Source organism: Electrophorus electricus, chromosome 6 (assembly GCF_013358815.1).
Source record: "Electrophorus electricus isolate fEleEle1 chromosome 6, fEleEle1.pri, whole genome shotgun sequence".
In the NCBI taxonomy this organism is placed as follows: Eukaryota; Metazoa; Chordata; class Actinopteri; order Gymnotiformes; family Gymnotidae; genus Electrophorus; species Electrophorus electricus.
In genome coordinates this window covers 17490776-17507306 of record NC_049540.1, presented here as the reverse complement: position 1 = coordinate 17507306, position 16531 = coordinate 17490776, and the positions used below count along the sequence as shown (strand labels likewise).

General features: G+C 43.3%; 1 protein-coding gene across 1 annotated transcript; it reads right to left on the bottom strand.

The window, feature by feature from the left end:
* Positions 1–920: 920 nt before the first annotated feature.
* On the bottom strand, positions 921–14970 carry kif4 (kinesin family member 4). The gene is made up of 31 exons (XM_035527395.1): positions 14766–14970; positions 14214–14337; positions 13998–14112; positions 13683–13873; positions 13467–13556; positions 13108–13274; positions 12643–12737; positions 12432–12551; positions 12082–12257; positions 11853–11914; positions 11561–11693; positions 11002–11060; positions 10728–10833; positions 10485–10613; positions 10202–10387; positions 9575–9678; positions 9336–9480; positions 8909–9019; positions 8659–8742; positions 7948–8061; positions 7624–7779; positions 6935–7032; positions 6653–6782; positions 4366–4536; positions 3790–3903; positions 3570–3647; positions 3381–3473; positions 2610–2774; positions 1979–2101; positions 1768–1890; positions 921–1527 (listed from the first exon to the last, which is right to left on the bottom strand). The coding sequence occupies exons 2-31, from the start codon at positions 14334–14336 to the stop codon at positions 1333–1335; spliced, it is 3756 nt and encodes a 1251-aa protein (XP_035383288.1). The 5' UTR covers position 14337; positions 14766–14970; the 3' UTR covers positions 921–1332.
* Positions 14971–16531: the final 1561 nt, after the last annotated feature.

The window sequence follows — 16531 nt, the reverse complement described above, 5'->3', positions numbered from 1 at the left end:
CTACCTTGGGGCACTGCAAATATTCCGATATACTGAATACACCGAGGTGTATTCATGAGACTGAAGCATTTGGGTTTAACAACGTTGAAACCAGTCTCATTACAAAGACACAGAAGTAAAGCTAAAATTTCATAAAAACCTTGTAACTAAGGAGGGCATGCTGCCCCAGTGTTTGTAAGGACAGAGATCACTTCATTGATTCATAAAATTAGTGCAAGTACATTCACTTTTAGAGCAGTAGTTCCTATAATAACCACACCCAGGTTAGTAATAAAAACTTATGTTAATCTTGTTGCTCAAATTGGTAGACCCAGTATTGGGTCTTTATTCATCTTAAAAATGTGCAAGTAAAAATAACAAGCAAAGCTAATTTGATGTTATACAAAACTCTGAATTATGGCCAACATGTAGGGGTCTGATCTGTCATAGAATGGCAGATAAAACTCCACAGGGATTCCTGCCCCAGCCAAGTGAATTTTTCATGTTAAGTAATGCTTACTTCAGTCCCTCTAAAGTGATATGTGGCCCAGTACCCCCTCCTTTATAGATAGTTTAGGTAGATTAAGGTCTTGCACAAAGGCATCTTAAGGAAACATCATGAATTGTGTCTGATGGGTAAAGGGTAGGGAAAAAAGTTAAGAATTTAGTGATGTCCAAGGGGATAGGGTGTTTTGTTTTGGGGTTTGTTTTTTTTTTGGGTGACCAATATTTTCAATGTCTGAATAGTTTTCATTCTGCTGGTGTCTCAAGGGAAGTGGTCGGCTTGGTTTTGTACCATCGTATTAAAACAGGTTTGCTCTATGGATGAGGAACAGGGCTTCATGTTGTAACAAGATACCAAGCTGGGCTTTATTCCTGCCTACAGCACTCAGTTACATAAAGAGACATGCTGTTTTTGAATCAACTGAGTTAGTGTTGGTTCAAGTTGGCACACTGTTCATAGTTTAAAATTTATTTATTTATTTTGAGAGACAAAGAGGATACATCCCTAAATGCAATTACAGGGTATTCAAGGATCTTCTACCGACCTACTTTTAGGTCTAAAATTCATAATAAAGAATTCACAGAATTCTTTCTACTTCCACACAGTTAAACGCCTCGGATCATTCTAATTAATCAAAGCAGTGGCAGTGCATTAGAAAGCATTATGCTTCAGAACGATACTGACAGAGATTTCATATACCCAAAACCTAAAGGAGCTATGCTGAAATAAGACTTTGACACTTTATTTGACAGAAGTTGTACAAAGAAAAATACACATAAAAAAAGACAAAACAAACGCATAAAAAGTTAAAAGAACGCAGCCATCAGGCAGATGTACCTGCCTTAGCCTCAGGACTCCTCACGGACAGGAGTACAGCCGGAGAAGAAGCTGTTCTTGAAATTATTGAGTCCTCGTTTGTTCTTCCTCAGGAAACTGGGCATGCTTGGCTCTTCACACTCCTCACTGTCGCTATCAGTGTCAGCCGGGACTGGTTTCTTCTCGAGCTTCAAAACTGATGACAGGTGGCTCATATCGCCAATCTCCTGACAGTTACAGGAAAGGGAGAAAAATAAATAAATGTTTTTAAAAAACTTTAAAAATGAAGCTGCTTCCGTAGATCTTTTCCAAGCAGCAGCACACCAGCATGCTGCCTGGTTTGGTGTTGACGCACTATAATTTTTCTGACACCACCACCACAATCTTATTTAAAATAATTCTGTAGTGTTGTTGATCCACATACAATACTAGATTAACAGTCTTGCCAAAGTGATAAAAAGCCTTACCTTTTTAGTTGGTGGAACACAAGGTGGCCTGAAGAAGGTGGCATCTCGAGGGCTTACAGCAGTGGGGTCTTCAGGAATAGGAACCGAATCTCCAGATACATTTACTTCAGTGACATCCTGAAGCTAATAAGATTAAAAATGCAACAAATGAAGCAAAAGCTTGCATGAAGAACTGTTGCACCTCCAGATAGGAATGTGACCTCATTCTTACCACACTGCCAGGGCTCTCCATATTGCGACACTTATCATGGTCACAAAGACAGTTCTCTCCGCAGGTCATCTTCCCCTTCCGACAGCTGCACAGTTTATTGATGCAGCGCCCCTTACATGCACACTGTGGGGCACAAACAACCATGAAACACTTGGTGCCAAAGAGAAAAAAGTTCTAAAGGAACCAACTAAAATTAAAGTAAAAAGTGCGGCAATTGGGATTCCCCCCCCTTTCAGCAACATCATGTACTACCAGATCAGCTTTAAGATGTGATTGATGTCTCGCTGCTGGATTAAGCCACAGAAGGAGTCAATCAATTCACACCCTCCACTCAAACCTCTGTCCATAACCTAATCCTTCAGAGACATGCACCCTTAAGCCTACCTTTATACATACTGTATAACGACAACTGAAAAGCAAGGACTGCTCGGTTCCTTTTCAATAATGTTTCCTGATTGGTCAATACAGCCATGCAATGTTGTAATGTATTTTATTTACTTATTATTTGAGCGCCCAGGATAGGTCACAGAGATTGAGGTTTAGATACAGTTTAGCTAAGGTTTTTGAGTTTGGAAGCGGTCATTGTCTTTCCTTACTCTGGTCTCTTAAAGCATCGGTCAAGTGCTCTCACCCCAGTCAGTTTGGATTTCTTGGAGCCTCGACGGCTTTTCCTATTCTTGTCTGGACGCCACTCGTCCTCCTCCTTCTCGGACTCCGATGAGGATACCAGTTCATCCAGGTCAATGGTGGGGTCCTGCAGAGGGACTCGTGCTGTGGAGAATCTTTTGGCTTTGGGCTGAAGGAAGAGGTGCCATACGGTGGGAATTAACAGTATATACATGTTGGAATTCTGTATACCACTATGAGATTCCTTAAGATTTAACCTGACATTAACCTACAATTAGTCTTTTTGTTATTTCATTTCAGTTCAAATAACTAAAGTGAAGTAGTAGGTGTAATTAATAACAGTGACGTGCAAACCAATGTTTTAGCTTTACATTACAAATGTTTTAAGCTTGTCAAACCTCTTAAAGGCTCAGTAGCTTTACACAGTTCACTGCCTGAAACTGTAAACTACAAAAAAAATCAGGTTTTTAGCTTAAACACACACACACACACACACACACACACACACACACACACACACACACACACAATAGTATACTAGTATTTTACTTCAACATGAGGTGTAACTGGTTTCCAAATACTGTCAGCACTATGGGTAAGACAGTAAATGCATCGCCACTCTGAACATTGCAAGAGACCAGGTGACGATAAACACTGGACTGTTGAACTGCAAGGAACAGTGCTGACAGCCCTGAACTTCCTGCAGTGTATGGAGAAGTTCACAAACACAGCTGTAGCCTTAGAGGGGAAATTGAAATAGAAACTGATGACTTACCTTCGGAGGGACATATTCAAACGATGTGTCTCGGGAAACAGCGGGAGCCGAATTTGCTTTCTTTGAGATGGTCAGCTGAGCCAGAAGTAATTTCTGTTGATAACAAATGTGCCCATTACATAACATCTGTGAATCATTAAAACAAAACAAACGCATGCTGTCCACTTGTACAGGCATCATCAGATCTACCTGTTTGTACTGTTCATTTTCTTCTGAGAGTTTCTGGTTTTGCTCAGCAAGCTCTTGCATCTTCTTAATCTCTTCCTCCTGTCAAAGAATTTCATATCTTGAATGTGAATTTGACTGTTCGGTAGTTGTTGGAACTAACACTCCACGACATGGCACATTATCCAAGGAAAAACGGCCAGGCTGCTGAATATGAAGGAGGCGGCAGGAGATCAGATTGTACCTGGAACTTCAGGCGCTGCCGCAGCTCCCGCTCCCTCTTGGACAGCTCATTCTTGTCCTGGTCCTGCTCCTCTCCCGCAGGCTTGCTCTGGAGCTGGCTGAGGAGATAGAGCACCTAAAGGGCCAAGGCAGGAGGAACTGTTAAAGAACATAAACATGAGCACAAACACATGAATACACATATGCAATAAAAGACACGGGATGAAGGGACAGCAAATCTGTAAAAGTAGAAAGAAACCTTTAGCATTAGCACTGAAAGCAGTCATTACCAATTGAATTCTTCAGGCTCTCCATCACTGAGCAACAAACTTAGACAATGAAATATTGTATAATTTCAAACACATTAATAATTCAAACTTGCGTCAGATTTTTTCACCAGCATTACACAACAGAGAGGGAGTGGCTGTCCCTGGGAGATGGATGCAGGGACCTTGTTATCGGTTGGTGCAAAGATGGAGAGGTACAGCGCAATCTGGTCACTAGAAACTTTACCTTGTTACATTTAAAAGAAAATAAATAAACAAATAAAAAAAAATATGTTAAAAAAAAAAAAAAAAGCCATTGGTGGCTGCCATACCTTCTCCTGGTGCCTCTGTTCCAGCTCCACCAGGTGGCTCTGGTGCTCCATGTCCATGGTGGACATGAGCTTCCGCTCGTCACACAGCACCTTCTGCAGGTCCATGTGGTTGGCGCGCTCTTGCTTCAGCTCACTCTCCAGCTTGGCATTTGCCGTCTTGGAAGTTATGACCTGCATCACATGTCTTATGTCAGTCGGTGCTCAGGAGTCGTGGGTTTCAGAATGAACTTAGCATAATGGGTCAAAGCTTGTGTAGCCGTTGGTTATTTAAGACTGATTTGTAAAGACTAGAAAGCATCTTTTAAAATAAGCAAAGAAATGTTTTTTAATACAGAAGGGATCAAAATGAGCAAGACAATTTGTTACACATCCTCTAGTATCATGGTCACCAAAATAGTACAGCTGCAAGAAACAGTTTGAAATTTACATAGGGAGTTTGTGGTGAGGTTGTCCTGTCAATTTAATGTAGATTTAGGGGGGAAAAAATACTGAAAGGGGAATTAAAATGAGTTCCAAATCTGTCATTTTAATCAACCTTAGAAAAGCTACTAAATGCAATGAGGCTGGAACTGATTGGGCCCCACATCAGCTGACAGTCAGGCAGATAGTTGGCAGATGGAAGACTCAGAACTGAATTCACGCATGCTGCAGCACTGTCAAACAAGAGACACACACATTACACTTGATAACAGTCAGCATTCTGGAGTCTGAAAGAGTGGGATTCAATCAGTGGTCATCATGGAAAAAACTACTGCTCCCTAAGGAAAATATAGCTGCTCTCAGGTTTGTTAAAGATGATGCTCCACATCACTGGGGACGTTTTAAAATGTTCTATAATCGCAGGAGGAAAAGCTTGGAGGTTTCCTGATATGTTCGTAGCATCATACGTCCGTATAAAACCACAAAACGCTAAACCTTTTCCTAAACGTGACGCATGATAAAGAAATGCAAGTTTTCAGATAAAGTATTTTAGGCAAAAAACACCACCCTTTTTTAATGCTTTGAAAATTTTTGCTGATGTGGTTGACAACAGTAACTATCAATAATGCTGGCTCAGGGGTCAATCATTTATTAGTTTCACACTAAACTTTGCTACATAAATGTAATTGCTGATGGAAATGCCTGTTTAGACATGCATATTTAGTGCTTGGCCCATTCTGTATATGCATGTCAGGCAAAGAGGACCCGCCTGCCTGTATACAACACGTTTCCTGATTAGTTACAGCCAGACCACATTGAGATTTTAAGATGCTGATTACAGAGTCCAGGGAAGTCAGAGACATTTGCTTTCTCAGAGCAAATTTTTTAGCGATATCCATCAGAATGCAAATACAATTTAGCTTGGGTGTTTTTAAAATAAATCACTATTGTTTTAAACAGAATAAACTGTCAAAATAGACTTCATTTTCAATAAATCATATTCAAAAACTAGTAAAATATAAAACCACTTTCTTTTACATTTCAGTGCAATTAATTACAAATGCATTCAACCAGCTTCAAACTCACAGGAAATACACGTGCTCACGTGATCATGCCTGATCTGCATGTCTGGTTTGCACTCAACACCACAAGAAATGGCTGTACACCGAAGTTAAATTTCCACATAATGTTCAATAGGGCTCCATGGATATCATTTCTTGGCCACTGACCCAATACCAATAATTACCGTGAGTCTCAACCAATACCAACTGACCCAGTGTTCCTTCTGTACTTGGTGTTAACCTCAGAGAAAGATAAGCAACTAGTGTTCTTTCGACTACTTACTTTGTCATGTGATAAACGTGCATAAAAATTAGGGCACATTTTTGTCATGTGCTGCTTTTAGATGCAAATCGGTACTGGTGGAGCAAGTTGGTTAAACAAATTCTCAGTCAGGACGCAAGGAAGTCTAGCAATCGTAACGCACCATGTTTCCTTGATATTCTGCCCTGCTCATTTCATGTGAATGGTATAACGGAGCACTAGAGGGGACATGCTGCATGGTGCCCAGTGACCCAGCTGGCCAAGGCAGTGACTGAGGAAACCATTAATTTTTTTTATACTTTATATTTACATTTAGCTGGCGCTTTTATCCAAAGCAACTTACAATTATGACTGAGTACAACTTGAGCAATTGAGGGGCTCAGGGGCCCAACAGTGGTAACTTAGCAGTGGGCTTGAACCAGCAACCTTCTGATTACGATTCTGATTGTTCACGTGAGTCCACTGTACATGTAGACATTTTAAAGCCATATGTACTAAAAGGACAGCATGCGGATGGCCCTATAAAGTCAGAATTGACACTCACCTCAGTCATGAGGATTTTCAAGGCACTCTTGGCCTCCACAAGTGTGGTGATGGAGTCCCAGCGCTGTTTCACACGTCCCTCATTGTCAGCATCCAGAACCTTCTGCTGCAGGTCAGCTATTTGAGCACTCCTGTGTGTGCATGCATGCATGTAAGAAAACAGACGAAATCCAAAGAGCTGATGTGTAAAATACACTCAACACAGACATATAGGAAAATGACAGTGCACTACTGCGTCTGCTGGGTTTAGTTTAATGGATGCTAGTTTCTGCATGTGGCTGACCTGAGGTCCATCTCAGTCTCCAAGTTCTCCACCTGTTTGCTGATGGAGGCCTCCAAGTCAGCCTTGCCCTCCAGCTCAGAGATGGTCAGAGTGCGACGCTGCGGAGAGCAGGTGTAACACACCGGTCAGACACATTCGTACGTTAAAATGTGATGGATAAGATCAGGTGGGTTCAAACAGTGATAAAGAAGCAGACAAACAGGAAGATCCAACATGATCATGTGCTCAGGAAGGCATACTCTTTCCTTTGACATGCTATTAACCAAGATAATAAGGAAAGCTTCAACTTTGCACACAACTGACTATATTCCACGTATGAAATAAGTGTACAGCAATAACTCTACCCATCGCAACAGAAAAACAGGTTGAGTTCCCACAAATTAATTTCTCAGACTAAAACACAAATTAACAAATAGCATTGCATATCACAATATACGCACTGGACGGAATTTCTGTTTCTGGACTGAATTTCTTTCAGTTGCCTCGCACTTCCTTTTAAAACCATTTCATGCAATTTTAATATATTCACAAATGCTAAACTCACCCCAACTCAAACATGCTGCAAGATATTATACTGTATACTGTGTACGGAACTGCACTGTATACAAGTCCCCTTTACCCTAATGCACATAAATACTCCAAACTACAAGGCTGCGCTGAAGCGAAGCAGGGCTGGTAGAAGTGCTCACCCGGACTTTAGCTGCAGGTCTCTCCCCGGACTCCATCTGCTGCCGGAGCTGTGAGATCTCCTCAGCCAGGATCTTCCTGTCCTCCAGCAGGTCCTGCAGGTGCCGGCGGGCCTCCTCCGTGCTCACCAGCACTTCCACCTCATTCAGCAGCCACGCCTAAACCCGGGTGGGGCGGAGGAGGATGAAACGAGTTGCAGTGTCAGAGTGCATTCATTTGACGTCCATGCGTGTTGTCTGTTGCAAGTGAAGCATTGACTCCTGCAACTAACGGCGGCCGGCGTGCTCCAGAGCTAAACACAGCGGGCGTAAGGAAGCGGCACATACCTTGACCCGGCTGGCCACCCCCTCCATGCCTCTGTGCTGCACGTCCTTCCGCTTCTCGGCCACCTCGCTCCTCTTCTGAAGGGCGTCCTTCAAGCGCTTGTTGGCCGCAGCAGCCTGAGATCAAGAGTTTCAGTGAGCTGCTGACATAAGCACGGCTTCCCCAAAACAAGGCACAGCTTACTTCTGTTCTGTTCTCACAGGCTCCAAGTGCTCGTTTCCCAGTTTAGTGTCAAGGCTGTCAAAGTGCTTGACACATTTCACCTTTACTCAGACTCTGGACAAAATCTAACTGTATATACCGCAACAACTCAGTCCTTCCAATGGCCAAACTTGCAACGCAAGCAAAGATGAAGTAAACACAGGATGTAAATAAAGGAAAACTTGAAACACATTTGTAGCTCTACAGACCTACTGTCCAAGGCTGAAATAATGCCAACACATCTAACATTAGCCAATCTCAAATCCTTTTCCCTGCTTCATGCATTCATGAGCACAGCCCCTGTGTGTGTTGCTATTGCCATCTCTTAGTCATGTTGATATGGAAAGTTCAGGTTCAGAAATTTGTCCCCACGATTTTTCATTCACCAGCAGGTGCAGTTTATTACTTTAAAAAGTACAAAGTCCTGTGTCATGATTTAAACTTGAACTTGCACACCTCTGCACTTTGAGAAAGGTGGTTCATGAGTGTGTTTTAGAGTCCCCGTCAGTTACCTCCTCTGTCTTGCGGCGCAGCACGTTGGCCTGTTTCTGGAAATCTCTTTCAAGCTTCAGCATCTCATACTGCCGTTTACGATCCTACATCAACACAAAAAAAGTTAGGTTCAGGATGCCTGTTCAATACACAATGGAATGAAACACACACACACACAATAATCTACACAGAAGTTTAGGTCTGCCAGAAGGAGCCCACGGGTAACATTCTGCTGCAGACGAATTTCTGCGGCATTAGGAAAATCTGCACCTTCTCTTTGAGCTGCAAAACTTCTTTATCCTTCTTCTGCTTCCAGAGGCGGAACTTCTCAGAGTCCTCCTTCATCTGTCTCATCAGCTGCACCCGCTGGGCCTTCATAGCCTGCGCGCGCGCGTGCGCACACACACACACACACACGCACACACGCACACACGCACACACGATGTACTAACAAGCCAGATCAGTTTATCACAAAACGAGAAAGCTCACGCAAAAACACTACAAGTAACAAACACTTAAAGAAAGAAAAAGGAAAAAAGAATTTACACCTCAGTGGTGACTACATCACTCAAGCAAACACACAACAGTGCCCGGAACACTTAACCAACTGAAGAAAGACGCTGCATGAGCTTGTTAACCCTCTCCTCTAGGCAAGGTGGCAGGGCCTGTGTTGGCATGCTGGGTGCCCCACACACACCTGGATCTCCTGGTTGAGCTTGGCTACGCTGCGCACCGATGACTCTTTGAGCTTGAGCAGTTTGGACTGTTCCTGAAGCTTCTTTTTCAGCTCGGACATCTGACCCTCCAGCTCCTGGAGCCGCTTCCTGCGCTGTTCACTTAGCCTGCATGGTGGGGGGGTTTCCAAGCAGAGGGAATCCTCATTAGGTAAGTTTATGTAAAATGAAGGCAGCACAAGTGTTGGAGGCAGAGTCTCACTTTGCCTGATTGACGTCTTTCTTAGCCGTGTGCAGGGTCAGAATCAGATCCTCCTTCTCCTTCTGTAGGGTCCCCACCTCAGCCTGCAGGCTCCTGATGTTCTCCTAGGGGGGGTTGACAGCTTACGGGCTGTGCTCATAATGGCACCAGTAACAGACTTGTGGACTCAGCTGGCCACACACTGCCAATACTAGCTGCAAGATTTTGACACCAGGTAACATCAACACAATAAAATAAATATTCAGACTGCAAACAAGTATTTCAATTAAATTCTCAATATTAATTTCTCACAATTAACTCATCTTAAGTAACTGGTTCGACATATGGCAATAAAAATCTCTCTACTGAAGTTCCTCGAGCAATTATTCAACCTGAGGTTTGGGTGTACCCAATTTGGGCTTAGAATACAATGTTGCTTTTTTTTGCTTTTTTAAAATGCAAAAAAAAAAAAAAAAAAAAAAAAAAATCAACTTGCCTCATTCAAGATTCAAACTCTCAATATATAGCATCTAACCTTAATATGGAATGGCTCCACTGTCCTCTGGTAAAATAAAATTCCTCTGTGAGGAAAACAAAACTAAATTAAAAACAAAGCAAAAGAACTACAGAAGGAACCAGTCCATCTACCTGATGTTCTGTTTGTATGGGCTCCAAGTGACTGTCATTCTGGCACATTTTCTTGACAAAGGCTTCCTTCAATGCAAGGACCTTATTGAGTTCAATCAGCTCCTTGGACAGTTGAGCCTGCCGGAGAGCATGCTGGGTAGTGAAGGCCTCAGGGGAGTCTTTGGTTTGTGCGTCACTGCCGTTGGCCTGAAAGAGAACGGGAGGTCCCAGAAGGACTATGGCAACAGGCGTTTTGTATGCGGTAAGGATAGCCGCATTGTGCAAGTCTGCATGTGAAGAGTACCATAGGTGAGCCGCTGGCTGGGCTGCCGGTCTCTGAGCCTGTGGTGGTGCCTTCCGTCTCTGCCTCCGCGGTCAGGGAATTACCCGAGGTCATGGCGTCTATGGTGGCTGCGATCCCTGCGCTCTCGCTCTGTGGAGAAGAGCATGCAACTGGCACGTAAGACAGTCTCAAAAGGTCAAAGTCACACACGCCCCTGCTGGGAACGATTAGTGTGTAAAGCGGACCCGTGCTGGCGGCTCTCACTTGCAGCTCCAGGATGAGGTGCTGGAGAGTCCGGATGACCTCCACGTTCTCCTTCAGCTCCTGGTCTTCCAGGGTCTCCACCACCTTCTGAAGGTCCACTTTGCACCTGCACCAAAGACATGGAATGCAGACAGCATTCAGCGCAGCCATGTCAGTCTCCTAACACTGGAGGTTTTGTTGTTATTGTTACGAGTTATTTGTGACATGCCTCCTCACACCAAAAGGGAAAAAAACAAAAACAAACCAAAAAAAAAAAAAAACACTCCTGACTTACGCAGAGTGCTGCTTCAGCTCCTCCAGCTTGCTCTGCAGTTTCTCGTTGGCTTGTTCTGTCTAAGAAGTAGCAGAAAACCAGAGATATCAAAGGGCAAATAGACTGACGTCCTTTAAGACATCCAGGTCATCTTAGCATGACTGCAACCAAGGACAGGCTGCCTGCTATCACTGACCAAGGGTCAATGAACCAACAGAAGATTTGACCCAAGACGTTTGCATTCTAATCTATATTTATGGTTGTTATTGCACTTAAATATTAACCTAGACAAAAAGAATATATCCAATTAATATAAATTTGGAATGAATTCTAATAATACATCTAATATAGTTTAGTGTTCTCAAGAATGCAAAGCACCAGTAGGCGATCAAATGAAAACTGATGCATTTTATATAACAGTCCGGCTTTGCAGAAGAAAACAGTTATGCATTATAGAACTACATTAGTGTGCATTTCAAATCTATTGTGCTGAAGTAGTACGCCTCAACAAGACGGCGTCCAAACCGCACCACACCGAACCACGCTGTAGCTTTGCCCAGATGTCCATGAAATGACCTACCACGATGACCCTCTCACACATGAGGGCAGTCTGGCCCACAGCCTCGCTGAGCTCACGGCTCAGCTTGCTGTTCTCCTCCTTCAGACTGCGGTTGTGCTCCAAGATCTTGGCCACGTTCTCGGCCGGCTCAGACCTACGGCCCAGAGTGACAGCAGAGTCAGGGAGAGCTGCTGAGCACTAGGTTCGAGCTGGAGGCAGGGCGCTTCTATCACCATCCCCTCCATTGCCAATCCAGGCTGCAAACAATGCCATTTCCTGCCCCCCAGTACACGTCTCCCGATTTGGATCCTACCCTGAGAGGACAGGAGCGACTCCTCCCCGAGCATGCAGCAGCATCACCTGAAGCTCTTGCACCTGTGGGGTAAAGTGGACTGTTTGTGAGGCACGGGTCCACGTTTCTAATCCCACACCAGGAAAAAACACACCTTAAGACCAAACAATTCTGCAACCCATCCCCCCTCCTCAAACACCCACAACACAAGAACTTCTCAACAGCCATGGCTAGTGCAGCCGCTCCAAACCTGCTGTTTGAGCCGCTTCAGTTCAGCGGCACGCGGGTCCACATTGAGGATGGGCTTGTTCTTGATCTTACGGGCGCGGTCCGCATAGCGCAGTGTGTTGATCGTCTCCTCGATGTTGGAGTCGGCAGGACTAACGCACGCGATCATTAGTGTGTGGCTGTTCCCACCCAGGGAGTCTGCGGAAGAGCCAGAGAGGGAAAGAGTTGCCATCAAAAAATTAGCCTTTTTCGGATGGGCTTCCTCTGACCCAATGATCCCAGCGATAACACGAAACCCAAAACATGCTGGCTGAGCTGATATCGAACAAAACTGAATTTTACAGAGCACCGATAAGGTACTAAGACGCTCACCCTGAAGTAGACGTGTCAGCTTGGAGTCTCTGTAAGGCACAAAGGTGCCCTTCTTGCTCTCATCACCGAGGGCACTGATTACATTGCCCAAAGACAGCAGGCCTTTGTTGATGCTGATGCCTGGACAACAGAGCAGCTATGTTGGCAGGGGGGTACCCTGGTGCGTATACATATATCTCTGCAGAAGAACCTGGCACGTGTTCAAGCTCACCCTCCTTGAGTCGATCGCCCTCTGCCTTGGTTTTCTTCTGCCTCTCAGACCCGGCAAGGTCTACCAGGTGCAGTTTGGAGATCACCGTGTCACTCCTGTAAAGCACAACCCCCCCAATGCTGATCCAGAAGTGTGTCACCATCACCCTCTGCTTACTCATTCAAGCTACACACAAATTATTTCCGCACAGCCATCCTCACATTATTGCTAGTGCCTGTGTGAACTGGCAGTGAATTCTGCATTCTATTACACAAAGCTCTTCCATTCGCTGCTATAACCCTGCAAATGAACTTCAGGATCAATAAAATCCTTATCCATCTACAGGACCTCTAATGGTACCTAGCTACAGCCACATAGCACAGCATCCAATGTAGAGGTGAAAGCAGCCACACAGAGTCCACCCGAGCGGGACGGGCGAAAACAGCAAGTGGCACCACAGGCTCGCCTGCCCTGCCCGCAGCTCACTTGTCAGCCCCACGCCGCTGCTCCAGGATGACGGTGAAGATGGCGTGCGAGCGCGACGAGGCAGCGTTCATGGCCGTGGAGGCCACAGTGCGCGCGCAGTTGCCCAGCTCCAGACAGCCCACCATCTCCATGGCATTGGACACGTCCTTCTCCATTAGGCCTACAATCTGCAGCACCAGAACAGGAATCTTAATCCGTCACCACGTTAAGGTAATAACGGCAGTTAAACGGTTCCGCTTACTGGGACAGAAAACGGCAGCTGGTTGATTGGTTTAATTTGCCTTAAGCTTTTGAAACCTTGTTTAAGCATTGGTTATGCAGTAAATCAGTTCTGGAAACTTCTAGCAAAATTCTCTTACTTTGATGCCATCCTTTGGGTCTTCCCTGATACTAATAACTGGTTTTTCCTTTGAGATACACAACAGGTCCAATATCTCTTCATTGTAAATCTGAAAGGGAAAGCAGGCACCAAAATATTTTTATCCATCACTATGCAGCATTTCATAGATCATAGAAATTACAAATGAAACTGGCTACAAAAGCAAAGAACAACTACTTTAAGAGGCATTATTTACCTCAAGATAAGAGACAGAAATGAAGAATTCAGTGTCTGTCCTCTTAGCTTTCTCCTGATATATCTTCCTGACAACTCGAGGGATAACCCCAACAGTAGGCTCATTCTCTTGGTCTGATGTATACGTGCCACCCATAGAGAAAGTCTTCCCTGAGCCTGTCTGGCCGTAGGCTAGCACAGTGGCATTATAACCTGAAAATGGAACATATGAGAGAATTCTTCTTCCACTTCAGTTCTGAGCTTCAGCAACAATTCAGCAAAGCAAAATCTGACACACTCTTGTGTTATCATCTCGGCACGACATGTTTATTCAAACCTTTGAAGAGTCCACCCATTAAAGGCGAAACAGCAGTGTTAAACACCTCCTCTTGTTCCGTCGTTGGATCAAATACATAGTCATAAGTGAACGCTTTATCGTTGCCAACCACCACCTAAAACAACAACAAAAACAATTTTTTTTTAAAACATTATAAAGAATGCTTTATCTAATGCAATTTCGAAGTAAATAAAACGTGGTGGAGTTAAATCTGACCTGAGGCTCCCCGGGCACAAATGTGAGGCAGCGCTGACATCCCTCGCTAACTTCCTTGGGAATCAGTGGCCGACACCGAAGCGCAACTCTGACTGGGATCACTTTGTCGTCCTCTTTTGTCATGCTAAATTAGTGGGAACAGTAAAATGGAAAACCGTTGGTGCAGTCTACGATGCACACAACACTGCTATTCAGTTGCTTTACAAATATAGCTAGCTAGCTCGACACGGCACAAAAAAAAAGTTTAGTTCATCACGTTAATCTAGCTGGGCAAACAACCAAAGATGACTTGATAAAAGTCACACACACACACACACACACACACACACACACACACACAGTTCACAACCAGTCAAACGATGTCCATATTGCTAGTTAGCCAAGTGTTAACTGCCTGATAACGTTGCCAAGACACTTAAAGTGAGTGGTAAATATTTATTCCATGCATCAAGGCTAAATATTATTTAACACAATCAGCAAGAAACTAGCAGAGCACCTCGTCAGCCAGCTTGCAAGCAATAAAAATGCCGAGCTAGTAGCATAGCTACTTACGTGACTTGACGCTACCTAGCTGGTTGACTGGACTGTTATCCCCGAAAGAGGAAATATTTGTTGACTTTGTGGATTCAGCAATGCATAAACCGACTTTCTGCGAGAAGAAAAACACAATGTACTCAAACAAAACAATAAGATTATATTCTGAACTGCTGTCACAAAATACAGCTATCCTAAGCAAGTAAACTAAACACTGGCACGATTTTCTCGCTGTAGCGGTTACCTCCTAGTGTACCCGCCACTTTCAAATAATCAGCTCCACCTCCAACGTCACACGTCGAAAAATTATACATTGTGAAGGTCATTTTAAGTTATTGCCCTCTGCTGGTGAAATAGGAAAACTATCCATCCCCAAACATTTTACCGGCATCTTGTTTATCCAAAGGAATACTACAACTCCTGCATGAATTATCTACGGAAAGCATTAAAATGTATAACGAACACTCGAGAAATGAGTTTAACTGTAACGATTCTTGGATTTTAGGATCTTGTAGAAGGGTCTATGGTCCTTATCTTCACATAAGCAGAGAAAGTCACTAAACCTACAGTGATGCTATTATTTAGTGACTCAAATTAACATCATCACAAAAATAATCACCATCTTTTTAATGATACATCAAACAAATAGCAAGGAAGCTAAGACTATTCCTCATTTTAGAATCAAGAATATCTCAAGATGCCTCAATTGTGGACCCCATCTCATTCCAAGCAGTTTTTACTCAATTATTTTTTTTTTTTTAGACTTTAGGTCAGGAGTGTGTGGTCAACTACTGCAAACTTCTATTTTGTTGTCCATCAGCCATGGGAAAGCATTGGATCCCTGTCCTACTGCTTTATTGGTGTATTCCTCCAGACAGAGGCAAAGAGGTTTTGCTCTAAAAAGACATTGCATAGTTTGATTCCATTTCCAAGAAAGAAAAATAATTACTAATATTCATTTTTCTCACTGTTATGTCCACAGTATATTTATAAAGCTATACAGAGCCAACCCTGTGATTTAACATGTCTGAAAGTTCTGAATGTTGCAGTTATAATTCCTTTGGGTATATTGTACAACTCGTTAAAAAACGAACACTAACATATACGTAAGGAATAGTCTTGTTCATATATTTCCGGAGTACAAAACCTACTTGGAAATGGGTTCTGCATTTCTACAGCTTGCTGTTAATCACAATATTTAAACATAAAATTCAGCATATTGTTCAAGTGCAAATGACATTTCGTGTATAAAATTACATCATACAGTCAGCATTATTATTTTTTAATCACCAGAAATGGGAAAGAAAATAACTTTAAAATGTTCCATTGGTACAGCCTCATTTGAGTTCACATGTGACTTTGGCAGTAACTTTGATTTTGGTTACACTTGACTTTGAGAATGTAGGACAGATTGGGCTGCGTTTATATTTGTCGTTCGCTTGTTCCAGACCAAAGCGTAAGATGATGCATGCTTGCATTTTAGTCCAGGTTCGCATCTTACGGAACAAAAGCCAACACAAATACATATATTCTGTGATAACCTATTTACACACTAATCTAAAATGAAATGACATTAAATCTTTACTAATCAATTGATGATAGAGTTGATGCATAATATTTGAGCCTTGTACCAAGTAGCATTGTTAGCTAGCTAATCTAACGCTATCTGGCTAGTTAGCTAACATTAGCGTTAGCGAGCATAGCTATATTTGACAACCATCCCAAATTAACTAACGGAGAACAGGTTACGTAATCAGGATACAAAAATGTAACTACGATCCGTT